The 16332-nt window shown below is 42.3% G+C and overlaps 1 protein-coding gene across 3 annotated transcripts in view; it reads left to right on the top strand.

The window, feature by feature from the left end:
* tgfbr3 (transforming growth factor, beta receptor III) overlaps positions 1 to 16332 on the top strand; it is a 207375-nt gene that overhangs the window by 174375 nt on the left and 16668 nt on the right. For all 3 annotated transcript variants that reach the window (XM_038793815.1, XM_038793814.1, XM_038793816.1), the window contains exons 11-14: positions 358 to 483; positions 1682 to 1861; positions 6250 to 6558; positions 7985 to 8108. In XM_038793815.1, the coding sequence (XP_038649743.1) occupies positions 358 to 483; positions 1682 to 1861; positions 6250 to 6558; positions 7985 to 8108 (739 nt within the window). The remainder of the gene's footprint in view (positions 1 to 357; positions 484 to 1681; positions 1862 to 6249; positions 6559 to 7984; positions 8109 to 16332) is intronic.

Raw genomic sequence — 16332 nt, 5'->3', positions numbered from 1 at the left:
ACAGGGAATTCCTGCACTGACTGCCTGCTCCTTATCGCGATCACCCATCTATCTGCCTGAACTATGGGTGTGATCACATCTCTAAACCTCCTGTCTATGGTTTTTTCCGCCACCTGCATGCTCCTAAGTGCATCCAACTGCTGCTCCAACCGATCTATGTGGCCTGTGAGGAGCTGCAATTGGCTACACTTCCTGCAGATGTAATCGTCCGAGACGCTAGAACAGAGTGTGTACAAATTAAATTGTAACAGATTATAGGGGAAAAAAATATTTTCTTTACTTGTTGATTATGAACAATGCTTTGGGAGATCAACAATGCCAAATGATTTCTCCGAACCATTGAATTTTCTCTGACAGATTGTGATTGAGCTAGAGTACCCTGTTGAAGGAAGTGGATGGTATGGTGATAATGAAGAGTCTGGAGACAACGGTTTCCCGGGTGATGGTGATGACCCAATTGGAAACAGACCGAAAACTGTTCTGGTACGCTGTTTAATGTCTAACGTATTTTTTATTTACATTCTGAAGTATTTTGTGCAAGCAGTACAGGTTAGAGGTCATAGAAATGTGCATATTTGCAAGGACAACTGCCTTCTCAAATTCACATTCCTCCAAATAAGAATTGATAATACCATTAACCCTACACCTGCTGGCCATAAACTGTTTTCTAACTTCAGACAGCCCCTGTTTATAAGCAGAGTGAGTGTGATGTTTTTAGTTTTAAGCTGACATTACCAGCATAAATAATATTGATGAAGAATCGAAATAATAAAACCTAATAGGTTAATTATTTCCCCTTTCCCATTGACTGCATGTTAATGTAAATCACTGGCTTTGAAAGCAGACCAAGGCAGGCCAGCAGCATAGTTCAATTCCCGTACCAGCCTCCCCGAACAGGCGCCAGAATGTGGCGACTAGGGGCTTTTCACAGTAACTTCATTTGAAGCCTACTCGTGACAATAAGCCATTTTCATGTTAAAAAGGCCATTTCCATACCTTCGAACTGCAGCATGAAGTTGTATAATTATTTGCAAACTGTCGCTTGTGAATAATTTATTACAAACGTAACTGTATCACGGTTATTATTTAGCTTTTTGGAAATTATTCATCCTGGGGTGCAGTCCCATAGGTAGACACCCAAGTGGATTTTCTTAATTTGTGCAGTTAGAGGAAAAATTGAGCAGGATCATCGCCTCAATATGTAGTGGATAATTACTTAAGGTAACTTAAAGGCCAATGAAGGTCAATTATCAGATGTTGATTGCAAGGAGGCAGCATCCCCACAGGAGGCAAAGAGGTGAGTGGAGTTGGGTGGTGGGGAGGGGGGGGGGGGGGGGGGGGGGGGTGGTGGGGGGGGGAGGGGGGGTGTAAACAATCCAGGATGCCTTTGATGTCAGGATCCTGACCTTAAAATGCTGCCCACTATGATGCTACCTTTGCAATGACATGCACAGGGTTTCCTGAATAGTGATGAGAAGTGTTTAATTTTCTCAGCCTAGGGTATTAAAGAAGTTGTGGCAGTCATAATTTTGTGGGATTTTCAAAGTTAATTATTTGAATCATATTTCATTTGTTGCCAAATTACCTCAGAGTTTGTGGTGTACTAGAATTTGTAGAAATGGTTTAATTGTTGATGCCAGCTTGTATGGATATTTCAGGAGTAATTTCCTTTTTGTTTCAGTTTAACTGTACCTACTTCACACCCAGCAAGAAATCTGAAATGCCTTCCCGTTCTCGTGTCCCTTCTCTGACACAAATCAAGAATGCAACTTTGAACATGGAACTGTACAACACAGATCTGTTCCGTACTCCTTCACAAGGCGTGCACACTGTTTCAGAGAATCACCCGTTATTTGTTGAGGTAATCATTCTGGCACGCTTGGGAATGAGCTAAACAATTGTGCAGGCTGTGGTTTTAGCTGAACTGTTCAGTTCTTCTTTTGGATCTGATGCGTGAATTTGAGTGAACAGATGGTTAATTTGTGGTTTGAATTTCTTTGGTTTGCCAGGGAAAAATGTAGGAATAGTAAGTCCAAAATGATATTGGGCGTTTGACCAAAGAAATTCTTCTAAGTATAACGTTGACCATAATTTCATTTCAATGTATAATTGTAGTTGTAAAATTAGCAACTTTTCATGTTGCACTATCCTGTTAATACCATACCCAATTTAAAGATTATTTGCATTCTATTCATTGCTGATTGCTGTGAAACAGTGGGTGGAATTCTCCTAAAAAATTACTACTTACCATTTAGGGCAAGAACATCAGTGCAAATCATGCCAACTGTTCCAGCACAGTTCCCATCATGATCTTCCCTTACTTAGTCCATTTGCTTTGGAGGGTGGCGTGATTTGCAAGAGCAGTGAGGAGGGCGGGGCCGAAACACGCCAGCAAGCCCGGCTTCACGGAGGTCAGGGTGCTGTATTCAATGGCCAACCCAATCTCTTAAGTGATAGTAAAGACACCCCTGCCCTCCCCAATAACACCGACAGAGGAGGGTCAGTGCATCCCCCCCGCCACCGCCATCCTCGTCCGTTTCAACGCCGCCCCCCCCCCCCCCCCCCCCCCCGGATCACTTGCACCGGACCCCGCAGTGTTACAAATAACACCCAAATCCACCAAGTTTATGTTCATGAGATTAATGCAATGGCTGAGCATTCAGTTGCTTAATCATGTATTGACCATGTTGTATTTGAGATGATACATTTACCTCACAAGCCCTGAAGGGTTCATTTAAATATTGCTCGTGTAATATTTCTATTGCTCCAATGATCATACACTGTTTCTTGGAGTTTAGAACGAGAGCCAAGAGAAGACATAACCTGTATTGCCAGTGAACTAAAACCTGCAGCTTAATACGTGGCATATTATGGAGCAATAGTACAGTTGCCAGCTTACCATAACGTTTTACACACAAGACCATGGGCATTGCTCACCACATTCCCTCATCTATTTTGAAGAACTGCAAATACAACCTTCTTGTACTGTTGAATTGAGACGATAAAAATGACAAAATTATCTGCAATTTAATGATGGTGAATACAATACTTTGTTTAGACTTAAACAGTTTAAAAAAAGCTTTAGGATCTTAAATGAAAACAAAAAATGCCAGAAATACTCAGCTGATTTGACAACAATTGTTTTTATTCTTACACGGGTTGCTTGTAGCCCAGCATTTATTGCCCATCTCTAACTGCCCTCGAGAAGGTGGTGGTGAGCTGCCTTCTTGAACCGATGCAGTCCATGAGGTGTCAGTACCCCTAAGGTGCTGCTTGGAAGGGAGTCGCAGAACTTTGACCCAGCCACAGTGAAGGACCGGTGTTATCGTTCTGAATCAGAATGATATGTGGCATTGTGGTAACTTGGTGGCGGTGGTGTCCCCATGCATCTGCTGCTTTTGTACATCTAGGTGGTAGAGGTCACAGGTTTGGAAGGTGCTGTCGAAGGAGCCTTAGCAGGTTGCTGCAGTTCATCTTGTAGATGATACACAAGGCTGCCACTGTGCATCAGAGGTATTGGGAATGAAAACAGTCAAGCGGGCTGTTTTATCCTGGATAGGGTCAAGCTTCATGAGAGTTGTTGGAGCTGCACTCATCCAGGCAAATGGATAATATTCCATTGCACTCCTGACATGTGTCTTGTAAATGGTAGTGAGGCTTTGGGGAATCAGAAGGTCAGTTACTCGCCACAGAATTCCCAACCCCTGACCTACCCTAGCAGCCACAGTATTTATATGACTGGTCCAGTTCAGTTTCTGGTCCGTGATAATCCCCTGGATGTTGATAATGGGAGATGGTAATGTCATTGAATGTCAAGTGGAGATTATTAGATTCTATCTTGTAGGATATTCATTGTCTGGCACTTGTGTGGCACAAATGTTACTTGCCAAGAGCCTGCATGTTGTCCAAGACTTGCTGCATATGGACACAGTGCTTCAGTATCTGAGGAATCGCAAATGGAATAGAACATAGTGCAATCATCAGAGAATATTCCCAGTTATGATCTTCTGATGGAGGGAAGGTTGTTAGCAAAGCAGCAAATTGTGGTTGTGCCTTGGACACTACCCTTATGAACTCCTGCAGTGATGTCCTGGAGCTGAGATGATTGACCTTCAACAAATACAACCATCTTCCTTTCTGCTAGATATGACTCCAAACAGTGAAGAGTTTTCCCCCGATTCCCATTAACTTCAGTTTTGCTGAGGCTCCTTGATGCCATACTCGGTTGAATGCTGCCTTGATGTCAAGGGCAGTTACTCTCATCTCACCTCTTGAATTCAGCTCTTTTGTCCATGTTTGGACCAAGGCAATAATGACGTCAGGAACTGAGTGACCCTGGCGGAACCCAAACTGAGCAGATTATTCCTGAGTAAGTGCCAATTGATCGCACAATTAGGGACTTCTTCTCATCACTTTACTGATGATGGAAAATAGACCGATGAGGCGGCAATTGGCCAGGTTGATTTGTCCTGCTTTTTGTGTGCAGGACCTAGGCTACATTTCATCATGTTGGATAGATGCCAGTGTTGTAGCTGTACTGGAACAGTTTGACTAAGTCTGTGGCTAGTTTGGAGCATGGATACTATTGCTGGAATGTTATCAGGGTCCACAGCCTTTACCATATCCAGTACCTTCAGCCAATTCTTGATATCACGTGAAGTGAATCGAATTGTTTGAAGTCTGACATCTGTGATGTTGGGACCTCAGGATGAGGTTGAATTGGAACATCCACTCAGCATTTCTGGCTGAATATGGATGCAAATGCTTCAGCCTTCAATTTTGCAGTAATGTGCTGAGCTCCACCAATCAATGAGGATATTTGTGGAGCCTCCTCCTCCAGTTAGATGTAATTATCCACCACCATTCACAACTAAATATGGTGCATTGTGGAGTTCCTTGGCTCAACTGTTCGGCATGCAAATTGTCCTGTGTTGTAGCTTCACCAGATTGACACTTCTGATGTTGCTCCTGCATTCTCTGTTGTAGCAAGGTTGAGAGCCGGATATTCCTTTGTTGTTTCTGGTGCCTTGGTCGATGCCAGGTATTCCATCTGGTACCATTCCCTTTTTCATAACTGAGTGGCTTGCGAGGCCATTTCAGAGGGCACTTAAGAGACAACCAGCACAGTGGGCTATGATAGCTGGCTTGTAATGCAGAACAAGACCAGTAGTGCGGGTTCAATTCCTGTACCGGCCTCCCCAAACAGGCGCCGGAATGTGGCGACTAGGGGCTTTTCACAGTAACTTCATTGAAGTCTACTTGTGACAATAAGTGATTATTATTATTATTAGAGTCACATGTAGGCCAGACCAGGCAAGGATGGCAGATTTCTTTCCCCAAGGGGCATTAGTGAACCAGATGAGTTTTTGTGACAATCATTTAATGATTACCATTGCTGAGTCTAGCTTTTAATTGCAGATTTAATCATTGAATTTAAATTCCACTGACTGCCTTGGTGGGATTTGAACTCCTGTCCCTTGGGCCTCTGGATTACTAGTTCAGTGACATTACCACGCCGACGGGACACACACTGGCCGGGGTAATCTGCTAGCCGGAAAATTGAATCCCAACGACCGGAGAATTCTGGTCAGAATTGTGACAGCCAAATTATTCCATCAATTTTAAAGTAGTATTAAGAAAGTATAACATGGTCATTTTCTGAGTTAGACATGATTGAGATCTGCCACCATTCTACACATTCTCCCTTTACATAAAGAATTATATTTTTGATCTGCATCTCCAGCTGTTGGGGCTGGTTTAGCTCACTGAGCTAAATCGCTGGCTTTTAAAGCAGGCCAGCAGCGTGGTCCGATTCCCGTACCAGCCTCCTCGGACAGGCGCCGGAATGTGGCGACTAGGGGCTTTTCACAGTAACTTCATTGAAGCCTACTCGTGACAATAAGCGATTTTCATTTCATTTTTCAGCTGATGATGTGAAAATGACCCTACGGCCAACCTGAAATTGTGCCTTGTTATTCACTACTACAGAGGTGCTTCATGAACTCTCCCCAGTAGTAACATTATGGGAGCAGACAAGCAGTGGGGAATATTCACCCGAAGGCACTCTGTGGTAAAATAAAATTAGTGTTTCTGCAAGAGAGTGAATTAGGATAAGGGTGAATCTTTTCTTGGCAAAAGACTTTATCTCTGAATTTTCTTCTTCTTTGAAGCTGACTTGTTCATTTGAAGAGTTTGTAGTGTGATTTAAAAGTATTCTCATAAGAAATTATTATTCTTTCTTCCACGTAGGTGTCTGTTACCAAATCTGACCCGGAACTTAGTTTTGTTATCCAGACCTGCTACATTTCTGCATCGTCGGACCCTGTTGCCTATTCAGAGTACAGCATTATTGAAAACATTTGTCCGAAGGAGGAATCTGTGAAATTCTACAGTTCTCAGAAGCTCGATTTTCTAGTACCTCATGCAGAAATGGAAAAAAAGAGGTTCAGTTTTGTGTTTAAGCCCATCTACAACATGTCCTTAGTCTTTCTTCATTGTGAAATTACATTATGCAGCAAAAAGGATGCTGAAAGCCAAGGATTTCCTAATCTCCCCAAGGTTTGTGCTATTTCTAAATATATTATTTCAACCGTTGAAATTGAAATATAATACATTCAAGCAAGGTGCAAATTGAAAGCTATTTACATAAGTTAGATGTTTCTTTAGTGTTAGAATAATCAAATTTACTTATGTGTTCAGATAACACCCAAGTTAGAAGATTTTTGACACTTACCCCCTTGAAGATAACACATCCTTCAGGCGAGATTTTTCTGGAAATCAGCAGGAAAAACGGCAATGAAGCCGCTGACAATAATGGCGGTTTTATCCGCCATATAGCTCGGGACTTTAAAAACAAAAAATCAAGGAATGGGTCAAATGACATATCGCGGCAGGATGGCCTCCGATTCACCTGCCCCACCAGCAACACAAGGTTAAGGGCGCCATTTTTAAAGGCTGCACCAGTGCACAGTGACCAAGGCCCTGGAACCTCTCCCTTTCGCTCCGGTACTGCCCAGGCACCCCTGGGGGTACCAGGGCATTATCCACTCTTTGCCCCCCCCCTCAACCCCCATTCTGCCGTCATGGCTGGATTATTTGGCCGGGGGGGGGGGGGGAGGGGTGATTCTAATGTACTGGCCTGTTGATTACTTGGTAATGTATTCAAATAAGGTTCCCAATGTTCAACATCAGGAAATGTCCCCTGTCATGGAGGGGGCAATCACATTTTGTGCTTATGCCAACGTGAAACATGACTTTGTACTTCTCGTGATATTGTCTGCTCCTATCAGTGAACCTGCCCGACCAGAGTGGGAGCAGAAACTCTAGCCAAACGTAAGCCAAATTACTGTATGTTTGCTGATGGGTACCACAATTGGTTTTCTGATTGGCATGCAAGCATGAGGGTCAATAGCTCCCTGGTGTATTTACGATGGCAATATCTCAACCAATCAGAGCCAACTTGATAACCAATCAGCACCTCTTTTCTCATGCAGTAGAAATTATGTTCCCTTTGAAATTTGGTATTCTTGCGTCTGTCCTGAGGAGTGCAAGATGAAAGGTTTGACAGCAATACTCTGTACTGTACCATCAAGAAAGTTTACTGGGTTTAGTTTAGATTATGTTCTGATTTATTAAATTCCTTTTTTGCAATATGAATATATCCCAAAAATATGAACTAAACAATGCAAAGTATGCAATTAATCAATCTGTACAGAAGTTTGCAGACAAATAGCTCATTATTTTTGTAGAAGGAAAATAAATGTAATGCCCTGAAAACATTTCAAGTAGATCGTTTGCCACAGTTGACATCAAAACATAATTGATTGGCATCAAATATATCAATTCGCAAATTTCAGCAATAAAACTTTTAATTCATGTTGGTTAATAAAATTTAACCAGTCCTCCGCAATGCTGATAACACATTGGCATTTCAAATGTTGGATTTGTATTTCCTTGACCTTGGTTTGTTTATTTCATGCTGCAGTGCATTCCTCCTGATGAAGCTTGTATAAATGTGAATTTGCAAATAATAATGGCTATGATGAGAAACAGACAGTCTTTTACCAAGCCATTGGCTGTTATTCGTGGAAAAATACCCAACACACAAGGTGAGTCAACAGCAAAAATCTGACGGTAGTGTACAGGTGTAGCACACAATTCCTGTCTGTTGATTCGCATAACCAATTATGTACGTTGAGTTCTGTAATCAGTAATTGTACTTTTCCAATCCTGAGCCCTTGTACACCCCAACTCCCTTTGCCCACCATTAGCAGCTGTGGCTTCAGCTGTCTCGGCCCCAAGTTTTGCAATTCCTTCCCTTAACCTTCCCACCTCTCCATGCCTCTCTCCTCCTTTAAGACACTTCATAAAATCTTTTAGTCACCTGTCATGTTCGGTTTTTGTCAGATTATGTTCCTGTGAAGCACCTTAAGAATATTTTACAGCAGGGGTTGTACAAATGCAGATTGTCATCAGTGTTTTCTGTTTCATGTCGAGTGTCTTAAGGCCACGAGATTCAAAGCTACAGCAATGAAGACGTGTTCAGTAAAGGATTTGTACAGTCCTTGCCATATATTGGAATTATGGCCAAACATGATTTCATTTAGATCTGCTATTTGCGCGATCAGACGGATAATTGAATTGACTAGTTGGAAAGTTATTTTTGCTGTTCATTGTGGTTTTAAGGTATAAGAACCATGATTTAGGTAATTATTCTAAACAATCTAAGCACGCAACAGGGGTCCCTCTGGTAAAAAGAGATGTAACATGCTTTAACAATTTGGACTTATTTTTAAATAGGACCCTTTCTTCAGTTGTCCCAATTTGTTTTGAATAATTCTAGGTAGTCTTCATTGGAATCTAGTTTTTGACAACAATAACAAATTGCATTTGCAGTATTTTCAGCATGCAAAACATCCCAAGAAAAATAACAAGGAACAAGTGCACATTAGAGCTGGTAGGCTAAGTTGCAGGGAAAAACAAGGGGTTTTCAGAAAGTTTTAAAAGCAGGAAAGGGAATCCAGGAAGAGAGTAGGACGGGGGTGACTGAAAGGTATGTGACTGATGAGGGGATGCATCGAGGACAGAGTCAAAAGATCATAAGGTGTGGGATGTTTTGTAAGATGTGATGTAAGTCGTGAGAAGGTTGTAAAGGAAAGGAAGACTAAGGGCGATGGAATGATATGAAGATGGGAGTTTTAAATTAGGTTTATATGGAACAGGGAGACATTGGAGGACAACATGGACATTGGTGCGTGGATCTTAGTGTGAAACAAGGTAGATTCTATGGAGGGTAAATAATAGGAGAGGAAGGAAACCATTAGTGTTATTGAATCTCTAGGTGGTAAAAGCTTGTATAAAGCTTTCATTAGATGGTGTTGATGTGAGGATGGAGTTGAAAATAAGTGGTCTGGTTGATGGACTATGAGTTTGAAGTTCAGCTCAGAATCAACAATGACATCAAAGTTACACAGGTTTGTGCAACTTGAGTAAATTTTCAGGAAGGGGATATAGAATCACAGGCAAGAGAGTTGAGCTGATACTGAATACAAATAATTTGATCTTTCCAATGTTAACCTAAAGGAATTAGTGAGACATCCTAGACATGGGATGCAGTTCCATGCTATAGGGTCGCTGGGGCCCCCACCTTTATGGCCACCCTTTCAGGCCTCCCCCCTCAACACCCCCAACCTTCATGACACCCCTTCATAGTGGGGCCAGAGAGGGGCCACCCCCCTTCACCACCCCCCCCCCCCTTTCATGGGCATGGCCCCTTTCTGGCCCCACTCCTTGACAGTGCTAACCAGGCACTCTGGAACTGGCACTAGGGCACTGCCCCTGACCCTGGCAGTGCCAGACTGCCCAGCGAGGGCATTATCCAGATGGTCCGGGCTCCGCAGGTCGCGTAACTCGCACAGAGTTTTGCACCTGGCGTAAAGCCCATTTGTGCATCTCCCAAAAACCTCCCGGCACAACAGGACTGCGCTGCGCGCTTCACGGTGGGAGAATCACGCCCATAATGTCAGAATATAAGTTAGACAGCACTGATCAATAGACATAGTGCTGGGGTACTGTTGGGTGTTACCTACATATATTTTATGTGAACCCCATATAGAAAAAAGACAGGAGGTCACAAAGATAAATACTCAGGTGATGTTGGGAGAGTGGGGAGGGTAGGGCAGAAATAGTATTACTCGAGATTTGTTGGCTACATATAAGTATTTGGAAGTGGAAGTTTGTAGACTTGGGGCTGGATTGTAGTTTACCATGCCAGCTGCTTTTGAGAGGTTGAGGAAGACCAGAAGGGATAACACACCATCATCACAGTCATAGAAAAAGGGTCACTTGTTATTGGCGAGAGTTGTTTTCCTGTACAATGAGCAGAACTGAATGGAGGATTTGAAATGTAGAGTTTCAGGAGAGATGGGCAAAGAAGAGAGGTAAGGATTAGTCCAAGGACCTTTTGAGGTGGAACAGAAATTAATGATAAGGTGATGGGTAGAGAGTATGATGGGTTAAGAGGGTTTTGAGGAGAGCGACAATGATTGTGGTTTAGAAAGTCAGAGAGATGATGTCAGAGGAAAGGAAATTTACCAGTGCAGGGATTGCATTTTCCAAATCCATCTGTTTCCAATAGGCTCATTACTACTTTTTGTTTTAAAACATTTTTTTAAAATTTAGAGTACCTAATTATTTTGTTTTCCAATTAAGCAGCAATTTAGCATGGCCAATCCACCTAACCTACACAACCTATACATGATAACCACGCAGACACGAGGCGAATGTGCAAACTCCACACAGACAGTGACCCAGGGTCAGGATTCAAACCCGTGTCTTCAGCGCCGTAGGCAACAGTGCTAACCACTGTGCCGCCATGCCACCCGGGCTCATTACTTTATGTTTGAATTATTATGAAGTCAAATTCCACTTTTATTGTATGAGATTAAAGATTTTGCAGGATCCTTCACAGGTGTTTTAAAGATTATGTTCTGTAATTCAGTACATTTTTCAGCCCTTTGTTCCAAATGAAGAGAGCTAAGTCAGATGGAATGAGCATTAATGGATCTGATGATCTGATCTCATTTTTCTCGACATATGTTTGTACATGTACAGCTTGAGTTTGTGAAAGTTGTCAGCAATGTTTTTTTTATCTAAATTTAGTGTACCCAATTCTTTTTTTTTCGAAGTAAGGGGCAATTTAGCATGACCAATCCACCTAACCTGCACATCGTTGGGTTGTGGGGGTGAGACACACGCAGGCACTGGGAGAATGTGCAAACTCCGCACGGACAGTGACCCGGGGCCAGGATCGAACCCGGGTCCTCAGTGCCGTAAGGCAGCAGTGCTAACCACTGCGCCAACGTGGCACCCTGTTGTCAGCAAACTTCGGCAAATAACCTAAACTCTATCCATATCCACTGCAGCAAGGAGAGTGGTAGAACAATCAAGAATATGCAGAAGTAAATTATTTTGATTTTAGAATTATCTACATCCTAATGGCGCTTGGGGATGGGCAGGAAAAAGCAGCATGACCCACATCCAAGAAACATATGCACCCTTGCCTCCTACTGACTGTCTACAGACTTGCAAAATCATTTATTAATGATCGATAATCTTTAGGGAAGGAAACAGCTGTGCGATACAAATTATCCTGCTGTAATATCATTTTAAAGAGGATATCAGGGCGAGGAATCATCCATCTTATTGTCTTTGGTTACTTCCAACTCTTCTATGGGTTGAACTCTTTTGCGTTGTAACCTTAACTGCCCCTATTTTATCATAATTGCATATTTCATGCATGGAAAACATTGGAAGGAACAACATCAGGGAGAAAATCCTGAGAAAAATAATCTGGAGTGGAACTTAAAGGCAGACTGATGTCCAAACAGGTCATCTTTCTGGCAACTCTTGCAATCAAGCTGGTGTCAAATACAGCACTTTGAACTCAGCGATGGAGGTTGAGAGGCGGTCCCTGACGTTTGTGCAGCTCAGAATCTTCAAAAATATTGCCCATTCTCGCACGCTGGAGAAGACACTCCAGTTTTGCAGAGGCACACATAAGTGATGGGAACAGTTCAGAAATTAAAAGCTCATCTAGCCAAATAAGAAAACAAAGGCCAGTGAATCATGCACCTTCTCAGCCCACTATCTTACAGCAAGTAGAGCAGAGACTGCCATGCCAGAGTGGGGCTCTTGAGCTACACCAGGCAATGATTAGCATAGTTGACCACCATGCCACAAACCATCATCTCATGAGACAGAAGGCTGTCACCACATAAAACATCTTAAAATAATGACCAACTTACTTTCCCACTCAAATGAGAGCTAATTCCAATGTGGTCAATTTCCCTTTGTACAATTTAAATGGTAATTGGTTTGTTATTTTAGCTTAATACCAAGATACAAGTAGAAGGAGTATATAGGTTTTTTGCAAGAAAAATTATTGACCTATGGCGTTACCCCTCAAGTGAAAGTTCAAACATTTGGGGTTGAACTGTATGTTTTCTTTTTTACTTACATTTGGACTTCATTAGTTTGTGGTAGAAATACGTGCTTTGCTTAAAAAGACCAATGAAATGAAGATTAATGGTTATAACTGCATGGACATATGAATGTTATTGTTTAAATCTGCTCCATTAAAACTATTTTGATATCAAAGAGCAATTGTTTTCACTAAAATCATAGAATCACAATCGCTATAGAACCCGTGAAGACACTTTTTTTTAAAAATCACTGCGTATGGCCTGGGTCTTTACCTCGGAAGCAAAGCCATAAATTGCCTGTAATTGGAAGCCCATTTGAATGAGCCAATATATTCCTTGCTTGATTCCACTGTTACCTAGCTGAGGGTAGACAGAACATTTCTATCAATGATTTCTCTTTTCACGTTCGATTGGCATCTCTAGATCCCCCTCTCCATCTGGAATAAATGACGTGGCTTCCACATTTATGCTGACACCACCCAGTTCAATCCCTTCACCACATCTCCATTGCCCCTGTGATGTCAGATTACTTGTCCACTGTTCAGCCTTAGATAAGCCACACTTATGATGATATAAACACCGGGAAGAACAAAGTAATTGTCCTTTGTCCCTCCACAACTTTGATGCCGAGCTGCCCGCCCACGATCTCAGCTTAGTTCTTCATTCCAAAACCTCTATGAGTAATTTTAACCATGCCTGCGTGATAGGAAACCGACAGGATTGGATTGGCCACGGCTTTTTCAGCCTCCCACACTCAACCCTCCTAAACTCCAGTTCATCCTAAACTCCAGTTCATTCCTCCAAGCCTGCAATATTAGGGCAGCACGGTAGCATGGTGGTTAGCATAAATGCTTCACAGCTCCAGGGTCCCAGGTTCGATTCCCGGCTGGGTCACTGTCTGTGCGGAGTCTGCACGTCCTCCCCGTGTGTGTGTGGGTTTCCTCCGGGTGCTCCGGTTTCCTCCCACAGTCCAAAGATGTGCGCGTTAGGTGGATTGGCCATGCTAAATTGCCCGTAGTGTCCTAAAAAAAAGTAAAGGTTAAGGAGGGGGTTGTTGGGTTGCGGGTATAGGGTGGGTTTGAGTAGGGTGATCATGGCTCGGCACAACATCGAGGGCCGAAGGGCCTGTTCTGTGCTGTACTGTCCTATGTTCCTATCCCCTGAATGGAATTATAGAGCCTATAAAGTTTATCTGTTTGTCAACATATTGTTACAATGACAACATATAAGCATCATCTGGAATGATTAATACATCCCTTTATGTGCAACATGTTTTTGAAACACATGGCCTTGGTTTATCCTTTGTTTTCTAAGTAAAACAAGCAGTCCTTTCAATGTGGAAAACATCTTAACGACTTACTTATGTGTTTGTGCTTTTTAAACATTAAACGGGGGAGAGGAAAACCAAATGCACTTTACTGTCAAGTGATTATATCATGAACATAGCAACATAGGAGAAGGAATAGGCCATTTGGCCCATCAAAGCCTGCTCCAAATTTCACACAGACTGGCTAATTATCTACCTCTGCACCATTTCCCCCACTATCCACATATCCCTTGATGTCATTAGTACCCAGAAATCTATTGATTTCTGTCTTGAAAATGTGCAATGTTTGAGCTTCCACAGCCCCCTGGGGTGGATAATTCCAAAGATTCAGCACCCTCTGAGCAAAGAAATTCATTTTCTAAATGCTCCTTATTCAGAGACTGTGTCCCAAGGTTGGGGAAGTGTTCTATCCACTTCTACCCTGTCACGCCCTGTAAGAATTTTGGAGGTTTCAATGAGATCATTTTTCATGCTTCCAAACTCTAAAGAATACAGACCCAATCTACTCGACGTCTCCTCCTAACAATCCCGCCATCCCAGGGTTTACTCTGGGGAATATCCAATGTACTCCCTCTCTGGCAAGTACATCCTTCCTTAGATAAGGAGATGAAAACTATGCACAGTATTCCAAGTGTGGTTTCTCCAAGGCTCTATACCAGTGATGGGCAACCTAGGCTAGTGAATGGACCGCATGAGTGGCTCTCCTTCATCTCCGTGTGCCACAAGATTAAAATCAGGCTTCACTAACATGATCCCATGAATAAGATTAAATTAATTTAATTAACGCTGAATATTTCAGAATGAGTTATAGAAAATGCTTTATGATTTACATATTAATAGAACTATCATAAACTTCAAAAACAACAGCAGAAGGAGTGCAGAGTTACTTTATGTGCAATCAACATGTACCTCACTTAATTTGCCCTTGCTCTATGTGCATATCACTTCAGTCATTTTGATAATAAAAGTACTACACAGATGCAAATCAGTGGAATGTGGCACCCTGCACGTGGCAACAGTCAACACAATGTCTCGTGGGCCGTACTCAGAACCCAGATGGGCTGCATGTGGTCCCCGGGTCACACTGCTGTGGTGTCCACCACTGCTCTATACAGTTGCATCAAGACATCATTACCCCTGTACTCAAATCCCCTTGTGATAAAGGGCAACATATCATTTACCTTCCTCAATGCTTGCTTCACCTGCATGCTAATTTTTCATGATTCATGAACAAGGACACCCTTTGGACATCAATGTTACCCAACCTCTCACAATTTAAGAAATGATCTGCCTTTTCTGTCTTTTCTACCAAAGTGGATAACTTCACACTTATTCACATTATATTCCATCTGCCATGTTCTTGCCCAATTACTTATCCTGTCCAAATTCTGTTGACGCCTCCTTGAATCCTTCTCACAACTTACATTCCCACCTAGTTTTGTTGTCATCAGAAATGTGGAAATATTACATTTGGTACCCCCTGCCATCGAAATTATTTTCTAGATTGTGGGAAACTGTGGCCCAAGCACTGATCCGTGTACCCCGCTAGTAACATCCTGCTATCCTGAGAATGACCTGTTCATTCCTACTCTCTGTTTTCTGTCCGTTAACCTTCTCAATCATTAGCAGTATGTTACCCTTAATCCCATGTGTTCAAATTGTGTTTACTCACCTGTGTGTAGCCTTATTGAAAACCTTCTGAAAATGGGAGGCAGTGGCGTCTTGGTATTGTTTGGACTAGAAATCCAGAGACCCAGGGTATCTGGGAGCCCAGGCTCAAATTGCGCCATGGCAGATGGTGAAATTTGAATTAAATAAAAATCTGGAATTAAAAGTCTAATGATGACCATGAAACCATTGTTGATTGTCCTAAAAATCCACTTAATGTGATTTAGGGAAGGAAATCTGCCACCCTTACCGGATCAGGCCTAACTGTGACTCCAGACCCACAGCAATGTGGTTGGTTCTTAAATGCCCTCAGGGAGGGACAATAGATGCTGGCCCATGAATACATTTTTAAAACCCAAATACATCAGTGGTTCATCTTTTATCCATATTACAAGGAACATCTTCAAAAAAACTCTGGACAGGTTTGTCAAACGTGATTTTCCTTTCATGTTGGCTCTGCCCAATCATATAATTGTTTCTAAGTGTCCAATTATCACAATCTTTATAAAGAATCTCACATTGTCCCTACTGCTAACGTCAAATGAATAGGTCTATTGTTCTCTGTTCTCTCTCTTCTGCCCCCCCCCCCCCCCCCCCCCCCCCTCCCCCGGCCTCCACCCCACCCCGGTGTATAAAAATATATATATATAAATAAATGGTAGATCCTTATGCTTGAGTTGAAAATTAAACTAATTGGAAGAACATTAAGATCCCAATAACCCGGTTTGGTTAAGCTTTCTTCTGGAAGATGCAGAGAGTTCAAAGCTTCCACCGTGAAGACTGACACAAAGTATTTGTTTAACTCCTCTACCATTTCCGGGTTCCCCATTATTATTTCCCTAATCACATTCTCTA

Source organism: Scyliorhinus canicula, chromosome 4 (assembly GCF_902713615.1).
Source record: "Scyliorhinus canicula chromosome 4, sScyCan1.1, whole genome shotgun sequence".
Lineage (NCBI taxonomy): Eukaryota > Metazoa > Chordata > Chondrichthyes > Carcharhiniformes > Scyliorhinidae > Scyliorhinus > Scyliorhinus canicula.
Note: the sequence above shows the minus strand (reverse complement) of the source record. Positions and strands in the feature narration are given on the sequence as shown.